A 13941-nucleotide genomic window follows, 5' to 3' on the forward strand; every position below is an offset into this window, starting at 1 on the left:
TGCAGTTTGATAAATTGTAGCATATGATAGCAATCCTAGATACCAATCCAATATGTCACTTTGAGGCTGGGTGTAAAAATGGGATGACATATAATGGATCTGACTGGATGCTTGCTGATGCTTTCAAGGAGAAAAAGTGCTATTTTGGAAAAGACAGCAAACTATAGAAAGAAACCTGATGTTAAAGAAAATCCTATAAAAAAAGGATTTTTGTTCAGTTTGTGTCATACTTTTCTGTGCTGGTCGTAGTTGCGGATGAAATCGCGGAGCTGCTCCTCACGGCTTTCCAGCGTGGAATAAACTTGCTGCATCTGGTTCACCAGGTCTGCCTTTTCCGCCTTAAGACGCTTACGGTCTGACTTCATGGCTGAATGAAGAAGAGAGAGGAAGCGAGAGGGCATTAGTATTACAGTAGTGTACAGAAGTAGTACAGACATACTGTATTTTTTTAGCATGACAAATGTGTTGTACTGTATCCGCATTGTTTTACAACTTTCCAGGACTAGATTACTGGATGATTATTAAAAAATATCATGAGCAAATACTTTCATTATGCGACCTTTTTAAGCTGTCAAGGTACGTATGTGTGCATGTACTGTATGTAGGCGTGTAACGATTCATCGATACTTCGATGCATCGATTTATATTCCTATCATCCAACTACATCGATCTGTGTCCAGCTATGTTTCCATTCAGGATGACACATATCGATCTAACATTGTTTAATCCAAGTCACTGTTTAGTAGTCCATCCAAGTCACTGCTGTTGTGTCCCTGGGCAAGACACTTCACCCACTTTTCCCAGTGTCGCCCACACAGATGACACTGACCAAGATGCTGACCGACAACCTCGTCTCCAGGCGCTGCACAGTGGCTGCCCACTGCTCGTCAGGACGATGGATTAAATGCAGAGACGAATTTCACTGTAGATTGTATATGTGATGAATAAAGTTCATTACATATCATTAAACCCAAAGTCTGAATGAGCATAAGTCGGATTGCCTCAAAATTGACCACACAGTTCAATGCACTCTACAAAACACCCACTGCAGGTGTTCAACCAAAGTACCACCGAAATTGGTACACAAATTTTGGGGACTGACCATCACATGTCTGTAAAATGTGAGCAAGATGATTGATAAACAAGAGAATGGGTGGGACCCATAGAGGGCGCCACAAATTATATTTACATCCATCCATTTTCTATGCTCCTTGTCCTCACTAGGGTCACGGGGGTATGCTGGATGGAGCCTATCCCAGCTGACTCTGGGCGAGAGGCTAGGTACACCCTGGACTGGACTCCAGCCAATTGCAGGACAAACAACAAATGTTATTTTCAGTTATTAGAAAAAAACTACAATGGCTGTATATAAGGTGGTGATTCATGCAGACCATCAGTCTGTCTGTTCTTCAGTGTCTTTGTCACACTATGCCTCTGCAGCAAGTCACCCACGCATAATGATAAATAATCAACATGTTTATTCAGAAAGGCTTCAAGTGTCTCAAAGACAACATCGACTCTTTTTTTTCCCTTTCCCGTTTGCCGTCGGTGTTCTCTTATCTCTTCATGCATGGTTTTTATTCCCCCTGACATCCTCTGACAGCTTCCACGCAGTTATCTTTCCAAACTAACAAAGCATTTGTATTATGAACATTTTATGTATTCGCACAGCGTCCAAACCGTCTTTGTCCTCGTCACTTGGCTGTTATTTGTCGACAGCACAGCAGCCACCCCTGACTGTTGGATAGCTCATGACATTTCCCCTCTTAATGTACCTTTCTTTGTTTACCTCTTTTGCACTCCGAGGCAGCTGTGTGTCATTAATTAACTTTTTAACAGCTCCACTTTCATGAGCTGCATCTAGGGAGGCTGCTCGGGGAGCTGGAATGTCGTACAAGGACAACATTTGCCCCGTCTGTCACTCTCTAACGAGAGTTTCAAAGGATTTTAAGAGTATACACTTGCACTTAATGTTTTTCCAGGCTGTTCTAATTTCAAAACAATCAGTCATTATTGCAGGCATTATAAAAGCTTTATTAAATCTACAGAAAATGTTTTACGTAGCATTTTAAAATTCCCCCAGTGTTTGTTTCAGGTTAGTCATTAGCCATTAGGCTTCGGTTTAAATTAGCATATGCTTGGTAAAATGTATTTGTGTACGAAGCTCCCATTTCCCATTTCCCACACATTCATTTATTTGTGGTGGCCCGCTACAAATAAATTTGGACCGCCACAGTTAGATTTTTTAATTTAAGAAAGATATTTATTTATTCTGTTAATTTTTATGTAAAAAAAATTAAGAACAAGAACAATTTGTTTCCATTTATTCGTACGACTCCAAAACATGAATATCATTAAATTTAAGTCAAAGTCAAATAGTATAAAAATAGTTTCACACAAATAAAAAAGGCAAAAAAACAAAAATATCACCACACCGGTAGAGGTGAAGACAACTAAGTCAGCCCGCTCGCCCAACAAGATAGCAAAACTACACTGTAAAGTCCAATAGCACTCTAAACTCAAATAAGTACAACAAACTTATTAAAAAAAGTTAATCTCACTTGAGTGTACCAAATAAAATGTAACTATTAAGTTCCATTTACTTGTTTTTTTCAAGGCAAACATTTTGCATGTTTTTTTTAAGTAAGGTTAACTAATGGATTTTACGGTGTAGACATATTTGAAGCATTAATGGCTTCTCCTAAGTGTGTGAGATGCTTTATTGATGTTCTGATATCATCATAGTCGGAATGAAAGCTGTGCTTATTTCATAAATAGAATGACTGATAAATTAATTTGCTATTGGGGGCTAACCTGCACATCCTGATTTAAGACTGCAGTTTATTATATGCAAGTGTATTTGCTGCCATTGTTAATATTCATTTTTTATGCATATAAGATGCAGGCACTGAGTTTATTTCATTAGATGCCAGAACAATAACAAGATCTTGTACTTGTGCATTTCAGATACTGAACTAAAGTAATGTGTGTGTCCATTACAAAGTCCACAGTCAAAGTTGATGAGTCCATTCGATGACTGTGTGTCCGACCAGAACCCCAGAGTGGTCAATGATCCCATACACCAGTTTCAGAGTTTAATACTCAACACTGCATGTTAGCCCACTTCTTGAACACATTCTGATAGGACTTGCCCGGAGGGAAGCACCCTCAGAGGCGGAGAGGCAGAGAAAAAGAGAAAAGCTCGTCGCACCTGCCTGAGTGAAATCAAAGAAGCTGTTGAGATGAGCTGAAAACACTGCGGCGGCCAAACATCCTGCACCTGTGACTGTTGGGCTGCCGCCATCCGCCTGATGTCTTTTGACACAAGACAAGATGCCCACTGTAACCCGGTAAAAGGGCCCATTGACAGTCAGTACGTCTATAACCTGAATGCATGTTTAATCAAAATGGATGATGTGCGTCATCTTGGTTTGATGAAGAACAAAGACAGTATACATATACTGCAGATACAGTATGTACGCAGAGATAGTATGTCTTCTCAAGTGACAATCCTATACAAATGAAACTTTAGAGTAGTCAGTAGGGGTGTTGAAAATAATGGATTTGGCGATATATCGCGATATCACATCGCACGATTCTCATATCGATTCAAAATGCGTTCAAATCGATGTTTATATATGTATTTTGGGGGTTAACAATGTATTCATTGTAGCGCCTTTTTTGTCCAGCACTTACACTCCTGGTCACTAGTTTGCAGCGTTGACAACAGTTACCCCAGGGTGGTATCTTTACACTATATTCTGTCAAGAGAACAGCTAAAGTTTCAGTATGGTGAAGGAATTACAAGATGCTCCGAAGCACATTTATAAATCTGCAATGTGGACTCGTTTTGGCTTTTACAGCACAACAGACGGAGGTCCAGATTATGACAAAAGCCACGCCATCTGCAAAATGTGTCACGCGAGAATCAAATACTGCGGAAACACCACGAACCTCCTTGCACATGTTGCCAGACATCACGGCGAAGTGGAGGTAAAGGGAAAACAAGCAACGACCTCGTCTCAACTAACTCTTGAACAAGCTAATTTAGCCAAGTTGTCTTCAAGCTCACCGTGTGCCACCAAAATAACACACTTAGTGACTTACTACCGTATTTTCACGGGCATAAAGTGCACCGTATTAAAAGGCGCAGTCTCAGTTACAGGTGCTATTTTTGTATTTAACACATACACAAGGCGCACCGTATTATTGGGCGCAGGTATGCACGCTAAAATATACAGTGACGCTCAGAAATCAGTGAGGAAGCGACAATGCTTTATTTCTTTAGATAAATTAAGAGCAGAACTCTCATTCAGTTTATCAAACCCACTTGAAATCAGGATGTCATCACTCAACACAACAGTCTCAGTCATGGTGCACTACTAAAAACGTCACACAGCAACACAAAAACAGACAAGACACTCCCGCTACTGTTGCAGAACAATAACTAACAACTATGTAGCTCAAAAATGTAACTTTAAGAGCATTTGCACCAAAACACAGGAAGTGCTCCCACCGACGTTACAATACGCTAGCATGCTTGCTATTGTTTGTTTTTAAAAAGCCAGCGAGAGCAAAATTGAGTTTGGTTGTACTTTACTGAAGTATTTAACAATGCACTCATGTTATTTTTCACCTATTCTCGTCCACACATCCATCAAAGTCCTCATCTTTTGTATCCCAAATAAACAGTGGGGCAAATTCTCCATCAAACACGCCAGGTTCCCTGTCGTCATTGTCAGTCAGTCTCGTTGCTGTGCGGCGCCTCAGAAATGATGCTGGCTTTCGTGAAAGCTCAAACAACAGTGCATCAGACGCGTTAGCCCAAGCATCCACAATCCATTCGTGACGCTGTGTTCGCTAGCTGTCATTCATCCCTCCCACACCGCTCGCAACTTAACTTTAAACGCCGTGTTTACATACATTCACAAATAGTGGCGAAACTTGCACGGCGCTACCTCCCAGTGTTAGTGAAGCTGTGTTCACTAGCTGTCATCTATAGCTCCCACGCCGCTCGCAACTTCAATTTAAGCGCCGTGTTTACGCCGATGTCCAGCAGTTGTGGTTCCCTCGTCAAGCCTCCCGGAATTAAGTTAAGCTCCAAGTTAATTTGCTGCACTTGTGACGCACTCGGCCTTCCAACCCCTTTGATTGGACCGGCTGGAAACTTTTCTTCCTCTTAAAAACCACCACAGGTAGCAGTTTCTGTCCATTACCATGGTAACCAAGCACAACAGTAAAAGCCGACTTCTCGTGCCCCGTTGTGTGTGATGTCAAAAGTGAGCGGCACGTCGTCCATGTTGGTGATGTAGTTGGGTAGTAGTTGTCTGCAATGTTTTTACTGCAGTAGGAGCGGAAGATGGCCAGCTTTGCTTGTAATCCGCTGAATGTTGCTGCGCCACGGTAGTCCTTGCCGGGACGGACAGATAGCGCCATTTCATAAAATATACTTATATAACTACTGGGGCGTGCCTTCAGCGTCCTCAATCACGTCCACCTTTCCTCTATACAAGCAGCGTGTCGGCAGGAGACGCTCACAGTTGAGCGGAGCGTTCATAAAAGTCACACAGCAACACTTACAGATTTTGGAACTCGGTACACACATACAGCGCTCTGCATTATAAGGCGCACCGCCCATTTTGGACAAAATTTAAGACTTTTAAGTGTGCCTTATGGTCGTGAAAATATGGTGTATGTGCAAAGACATGGGTCCTCTGAGCTCTGTGGAAGGTGATGGCTTTCGTTACATGATGAACACTTTAGAACCCCGTTATTCCATGCCGTCCCACCAACACCTCACTGACGTTGTTTTGCCACGATTGTACAGAGAAGTCAAAAGCGACGTGCTGGATGATCTTCATTTTGCCGAGAGAGTTGCATTAACATGTGATGCCTGGACTTCCAGGGCCACCAAGTCATCCGTAACAATAACAGTGCATTACTGACAATGCTCCCAACATGGCTGTGGCGGTTGGACTGGCAGAGATGCCGCACATTCAGTGTTTTGCACACAGTCTTAACCTCACGCCACAGAAACACTCACACTACCAGCAGTGGCCAGGCTGCTTGGCAGAATTAGACGTGTTATTGGATTCTTCAGATGCGGTACCATCGCAAATCATCAGCTACAGCTCAAAGAAGCCCAACTGGAGCTACCAAAACATAGACTCATTACAGATGTGATCACAAGATGGAACAGCTCCTTTGACATGACTGCAACACTCCTTTCCAATGAAGTGAGAAAGAATGAAAAGGACATATTCACATTGACTGAGACTGACATCACATGTGCAGAGGAGGTACTCAAAGCACTGAAGCCAATGAAAGATGCCACATTAGTGATGTCTGAGGAGAGCATGCCAACTCTGTCAGTCATTGCATGAGTTCTGCCGGCACTGGGAAGCTGCACTGTGACATTCTGAAGCAGAGCTTCAACATCTCCCATTGGAAACTGGACAGCAAGGCAGTTTGTGTGTTCTAAGTAGAGAAAAACTGCTAGCATGAGGCAGCTAACAATGCAGGCAATGGGGATTCACCTATTTTGCCTGTAAAGCTTCTAAAAAAACCCCTCCAAAAACCTCCAACAATGTTCTATTTAAATAACATGACCTGCATATTAACCAAGCTACAGCGACATTGTTATTGTAGGAGCTAACACTAAAAAACTACTTTAGTGGTGTAGTGACACAGCACTTCACTCACAGGGTCTTAGGCCACTACCCAGATGTAACACTAGCTACTGGCACTGCGGACATTGTACAATATGTGACTATTTTGTTATGTTCTTATTTGTCCATGAAACGTTTAGCACTAGTGCTACATGATAACGCTACGAGAATGGCTTAGTGTTTCACTATAGCTGGATCTGGCTAGCACCCAGCAGCTTTATTCTCTGCCTGGGGGGAGTAAAAGTAAAAAGTAGTCAGTGCCGGCGGCCCTCACGATGTCTGCCACGATTAATGGTAGCAAATGCGCATTCTGTGCTGTTGTTGTTGATGGAAGTAGAGATCATTGCCATGGGCTCTGTGAAATCAATGCTCCCAGGAAAGAAGTTGCGGCAATGCTTGAAATGACCAAAATACAGCAAAATACTGTAAGTATTACACATTATCATGGATGTGCCTATTACTACATGGTCACAGTATTTATTTAAAACATAGTTGGAGGTTTTTTTAGAGGGCTTTATAGGCTGAATACGTGAATCCCCCGTACGTGGATTATTAGCGCCCACGTGCTAGCAGTGGATGATGGGGAAAATTAAAAAAAGGGCAGTTTACCTTTAACATTCAATGTGGTTTGCAACTAGCCAATGTATCCGTCAGTGGAATAAAAAAACAATATTATTAAAACATCACTAAAAATAGGTGGTTCTGACATATTTCAATTAAAATGAATAATGTTTGCATCAACACAACTCAGCTATGGTATTTGACCCTTGTCATAGCTTAATGCAGCTTAAGTTCCTATTAAAAGTACATTATTAAGATAAGTCTTTGTCACCATCTGCAAGTGAAAGTGTGTACATTTTTTTTTAAACCGACACATTGACACATGTGGGAGCCAAGAGAGCTGTACTTTGATCCCTTAATGGTGCCTCATTACACATTGAAAAAGCAAAAACCATCCTCACTACTTGATTTTGGAGCTGCAGGCACCACTAAGGAAATACATCATAGGAAGGTACATACTGTACTAGCTATCTAGAATGTCCATACAAATTGAAAAAAGCATGCTTTAAAGTCAGCACTATACATTTTTAGTTGTCAGTGGGTTTTAGAAGCAGTGTACAAATGAACATGTATGTTTATTAGCATACTCATATGCTTCAGTCGATCAGCCACCAATCAATATCGGTTCGGTAAAAAAAACATGTGATTGGAATATGCCGATAAACGCCTTTCAAAGCCGACCACAAAAAACGATCGGCGTGTGGCGGCAAATCCTACATGTCTGCTGTGTCACGTAGGTTTGCCAACAAAATGGCGTGTCTTGTATTGAACTTGACAATGGATGCCAGCATCTTTGATCCCTTCCTTACAAACCTATCTCTGTCCGACTATTCTTGCATCAAAGTGAGTATGTACAGGTATTCGTATTACTCCAAAACATGTATCAAATTAAATTCAGGTTTATGTCAAATATACAAAAAATGTATACAAAAAAAGAATCTGGCCAAACGTTTATTTCTTAATAATTACCTATTTGCCAGGGGCTCTTGGAATTGTGTAACGCCGTCCCTGACCAGTACCACTCATCATAAATAAATTGAAAAATGTACAGTCAATCCATGTTATCAGTATCGTATCGGCCAATATCACTCATGGATGATCGTGTCGCAATAGGCAGCATAAAACCCTGATCAGAGCATCCCCAATGTTCATGTAAAACACAAATCAGAGGAAATGTTTGGTGTCATCAGAATAAACAAATATAAATTATGTTTAATTTATATGTTTAGATTTGATTTATGTATTTGATTTATATTTTTATGTCCACGTGCAGCGTATTTTTGCAGATTAATGGAAGTGGGTGAAAAACAGTTTGCTTGTGTATAAAAGGCTGCTACATAGGTTATGACTGAAATAGAAACATACATACGAAGTAATACAATTGCAAGAATAAAGTTGTAATTACAGAAATAAAGTCATACAATTTTGAGAAAAAAATGTATGAGAAAAAGCCAGAATTTTATCACCCGATTAATATATATATGGCAACCTTTTTTTTTTTTTTTTTTACAAAAATCACTTGTTATAATGATGACTTCCTCATTGTATTATTACAACAGTTTTCAAATAACTTCAACTTTACTGTTGGAACAGTACAACTTTATTTTTGTAACTTTACAGCTTTTCTCATATTGTTTTCCTTTCCAGTATGGCCCTAATCCTTCTTTGTATCATATTATCCTCCGTTCTGTTGCCCTAATAAAGCAAATTCCTTTGCCTTTCCTTTGCCTGTGACAGAGACAAACTCTTAGGGAATTTCCTGTTGTCGTCCTACACACATGCGTGCGCGCACACAAACACACACACACATACTCCAGACCCCCTGGACCCACTTAACACTTTAAGCGCCAAAGTCCCAAAATTGCGACAAGCAACATTGCTGAATTTAACAAGCCATTTCTGCAAATATGGTGCCTCATGTAATGAATACTTTACACCAGGAGATTGTGGACATCCGTAACTTCAATGTGAGCAACATTTGTGGGCATGTTCTATGCAAAGTTTATACGTTTATAGACTTTGAAGCCCCTTGTGCGTGCGGCAGTGAGTCCGCTCGCAATGACACACACAGCATACTTGAGCCGATGCTTTGCTAAACCGCTAATGGTGAGGGGTGTAGCGGGAATGTAGAAAAAAACAATGGTCACGTTTCAAACCACACACAAAGATGCAAATTTCATCTTTATTATTCGATTATGGATAAACTAACTCAGCCCCCACGGCCACACCGCACCGCGATCCCAATATCCCAGATCCTCCTCGATTTTCCGGACAGTTGATCTCTTGTGAACAGTTCCTTAACCAATGTTCCTTAGTTTTTGAGCAACAGCCAGGCACATTTGCCTCAGACCAGTCCAAGGTGGCATTAAAAATGAGTTTACTTACTGATAAGGATGCCGCATGCGCCGTAGCGGTGGCAAAGCCAACCCCGCCACTTGCTTCTCTCTTCCAGTATTTTTGTCAGAAATAAGAATTGATCACCCCATTAGTGGTAGAGAAGTGGGAAGCCAGCTACTTGATATCAGACAGAAAGGACGCTCGGTGGCGGCGTTCTCCATTGACTGGAGGGAATTAGCAGCTGAAAGTGGCTATGATGAGGTGGCGTTGCAGGGAATCTTGGGAATCTTTCGCAAGGCCCTCAACGTCCGTGTTAAGGAAGAGTTGGCGGTGCGAGACGACACCACTACCTTGGTTGTGCTAATTGATCTCGCTATCTGCCTGGACAACCGAGCAGGACAGTGAACACGCTGAAGAATAGAGACCTGCTGGCATCACATCGATTCCACGTCTGAGACCAATATCGACTACACGCAACCCAGAAAGAACCTGCCTGTATCTGGTCTGCAGTGACCCCCTAGCAGGATCGATGGGGGTGCCCATGGAGCTCGGTGGACGACGCCTCACCTCGGCTCTCATGTCCGAGGTGTACTTTGGCACGAGACCATGAAAAGACTTGTATACAAGCAGAGCTGTTTATTCTCTGTCTGTTCTCTGAGTGACAGGAAGCCAGTGCAGAGACCTGAGTACTGGACTATTATGGTCATATTTCTTGGTTCTAGTCAGGACTCAAGCAGCAGCATTGTGGATGTACTGCAGCTGTTTTACAGCTCGTTTAGAGAGCCTGGTGAAAAGGCTGCTACAGTAGTCTAGCCTGCTGGAGACAAAGACATGAATTAGTCTCTCTAAATCTAAGTCACTATTACCTTGTTTTTTGCAATGTTTTTAGGTGGTAAACAACTGATGATGTTATTGATTTAATGTAGCTGTTAAAGTTCAGGTCTGAGTCTATTATCGAAGATTCAAGATTCAAGAGTTTTATTGTCATATGCACAGTAAAACAGGTAGTTATACTACGCAATGAAATTCTTATTCTGTTCATTCTCGCAAAAAAAAAGAAAGAAAACACAAGAAAATGAATAAGAACAGAAGAATAAATCAATACCAATAAATTAAAAGCATCAAGAACAGAAGAAACATTAATACCAATAAATTAAAAGCAACAATAATATGTTCAGTGTTATGAGTGTGTGCGTGTGTTGCGTGCGGCGTGTGTGAGTGCTTCGTTGAGAAGCCTGATGGCCTGTGGGTAAAAGCTGTTTGCCAGCCTTGTGGTCCTGGACTTCAAACTCCTGTAGCGTCTGCCTGACGGTATGAGTGTGAATAATGAATGTTGTGGATGTGTGCTGTCCTTGATGAGGTTGTGTGTTCTTCGTAGGACTCTAGATTTATTATTAGATTTATTACATCTAGATTTATAACCTGGTGATTAGGTTTTAGGAAAGAGTCTCAAGGTGGCTATAATAACATATAATAACACTTTCTCTGTGTTTCTGTGGGCCAAAGACAATTATTTCACTTTTGTCTGAGTTTAGCTGGAGAAAGTTGTTTTGCATCCACACACTGATTTGTTTGATGCAGTGACAAAGTAAATCTGCAGGACCATGTTTATTGGCCGTTAGTGACACGTACAGCTGAGTGTCATTTGCATAGTTGTGGTAGGACACATTTCAGCTGCGTATTAGCTGGCCTAAAAGGAGCATGTACAGATTGAATAATTGGGGTCACAGGATTGACCCCTGGGGAACCCCACAGGTCATAGCCATTTAGTCTGAGACACAGCTACCAATTCCAACAAAGTACTTCCTGTCCTCCAGATAGGACTTCAACCAGTTTAGAGCAGTACCAGAGATTCCCACCCAGTTTTCTAGCCGCTGTAATAAGGTCACAAACTGTGTCAAAGGCAGCACTCAGGTCTAGCAGAACTAAAAGTGAGACTTTGCCTGCATCTGTGTTCAGATGGATATCACTTGTCATCAGAGTAGTCTTAGTGCTGTGATGGGGCCTAAAGCCTGATTGGAAAGCATCAAACACATTGTTAGAGAGGAGAAAGTCAGTAAGCTGTTAGTATGCAACCTTTTCTAAGACTTTTCCCAAGAATGGCAGGTTTGATATGGGCCGATAGTTGTTCAGTAATGTGGCATCAAGACAGCAGTTTTTAGGGCCTTTGGAAATGTTCCAGTCTGAAGTGAGATGTTCACTAGATGAGTGAAAACTGCTCAGCACAGACTCTAGAAATCTAATTGGTAACTCATCAAGGCAGCACGTTGATGGACCCAGACTGCAGATAATCTCTTCTACTGTTTTGTCAATGACAGGTGTGAAATGTGTCAGCTCGAGGCTAGCTGGCTGCAGAATAGTTATTTGTGTTGTGGAAATTATTGCATTTTTTATACCTTGAACTTTGTCATGAAAGAATGTTCCAAACTCATTGCACTTAGATGTAGAAATGAGTTGTAAGGGCAGTGAAACTGGAGGGTTCGTTAATCTGTTAACTGGGGCAAACACAGTAAGAGTTGTTGCTAAAGTTGGTAATGGTTTTAGAAAAATAACCCTATTTTGTTCTACAGAAGGTTTGGTTGAAAGTATGTAGCTTTTCTTTGTAAACCTCATAATGAACCTGGAGGTCTGACTTGCACCAATTTCGTTCGGCTCTCCGGCACTTTGCTGTGCCCTGACAGACTCTTCTTTTCTCCATGGTGCCTTTTACCTATTTTTAACCATTCTAACCTTGAAAGGAGCAATGGTATCAAAAAAATTTACAAGACTTGATGTATAAGAGCTCAACAGATCATCAATGTTAGAACATGGGGAGTTTTCAAACCTAATCCTTGCCATGAACTGTGTCCCTGTGCTGGCATTAATAGAGTCTTCCCCGAACAACTGCAGACCCAACTGTTGGTTTGGGTGTAACAGACAGGTCAAAGAAGTAATTTTTTACGACACCCTTATTTTGTTATCACAGTAGATAGGATGTCGTGCAAAGTGCTGTTATTTTGAAGGCCGGAAATGTGTTGTGTGGGTTGCATCCTGCAGACGTAGTTCTCGTCCTTTATTTACACCGAACTTCCACGACATCAGTGGGCATCCTGAAACTCTGTTACATTGGCATAGGACAGACGTCATTCATTGTTTGACTTCCATGATTCTTGCTGCTGAGAACAAGTCTGACATAGCGTATCAAAAACGGGGCACTGTTATTTCTACACCATGAATATGGAGGTGTTCAATCATGTTTGTCGTGCACCCTCTTTTGGATTATCTCATTGTGATGCAAATGATATGCTGAGCCGATGGCTCGTTTCTTTTTTAGGAACTTAAGCCAAACTTTGCGGCCGCTTCTTCTTCGTTGGTACTCGCTGGCTTCTTCTTTGTTGGTGTTCATGGCTATTTCTTTCAGTTCGCGGACTGTGCATCAAAACTAGGAATCAAAATTTTAAAATTTTAACAATCCCAGGAGAATCAGAATGTTAGTCCCAGTTCCCATCGATGCCCAACCCTACTTGTCGGCCGGATTTTTAAAAAAGCAGACGTGTCAAAATACCAAATATCAGCGCCGAATATCGGCTCTGCCGATTATTGGTTGTTCACAAATTTTTATAGACAACACAGTAACATTAAAAACTGGAAATTATTGGTCAGCTTCATCAGCTTATTCCTTTTTAAAAAGGTATACAGTCATCCCTCGCCACATTGCGGTTCGAATTTCACAGCTTCATGTGTCTGCATATGTGTGTCATGTGTCCATGCGCATGCGTGTGTCTATGTGCTGTATGTGCTGTGCCATTGAGGTGAAGAGACTGAACTTTGCTTTATGCAGAACCTATGTTAATGACATACAGTATGCCTATTTACATGTTTGGTACTTTTGATTAGAAACTCAAGTTGATTGAGAGATCCAAGCAAAAAAAGTAGAAAGAATTATTAATCTGTTGTTTTTATAGCAGTTTTTGAGAATAGACTTCTTTCTTTCAGGACCTCAACGGGTATTAAAATAAAGGGACCCGAGAGGGTTAAGGTAAAGAGGGTATAACAACATTCAAATATGTATACTGCATGTGAAGCGCCACATGTTGCAGTATGTGCGATCATCTACCGAAAAACCCAGGTGTGGTCCATAATTGCAGCTAATAGGCAGCAGCTACACATCTCATTAACATTATGGTGACATGAAAATAATGTCCTGGTTAAAGTGTGGAGGAATAAAACAAAGTCATAAAAGGCAAATACAAAACCTGCTCCTGTTTTACTCTGCTTGTACTCTTGCTGTATGCTTCCAATATTCTACTAACTAAATAAGTTCAGTTCTCTCAAATTTTCATTGATTCTTTCATACTCATATTTTCTACTCTGACGTATTTAACCTTGCAGGTGT

General features: G+C 41.3%; 1 protein-coding gene across 2 annotated transcripts in view; it reads right to left on the bottom strand.

Moving 5' to 3' along the window:
* The window catches only part of LOC129190005 (kazrin-like), a 209756-nt gene that overhangs the window by 20524 nt on the left and 175291 nt on the right, over nucleotides 1-13941 (bottom strand). For both annotated transcript variants that reach the window (XM_054792302.1, XM_054792293.1), the window contains exon 6: nucleotides 231-367. In XM_054792302.1, the coding sequence (XP_054648277.1) occupies nucleotides 231-367 (137 nt within the window). The remainder of the gene's footprint in view (nucleotides 1-230; nucleotides 368-13941) is intronic.

Source organism: Dunckerocampus dactyliophorus, chromosome 1, assembly GCF_027744805.1.
Source record: "Dunckerocampus dactyliophorus isolate RoL2022-P2 chromosome 1, RoL_Ddac_1.1, whole genome shotgun sequence".
NCBI classification, from domain to species: Eukaryota; Metazoa; Chordata; class Actinopteri; order Syngnathiformes; family Syngnathidae; genus Dunckerocampus; species Dunckerocampus dactyliophorus.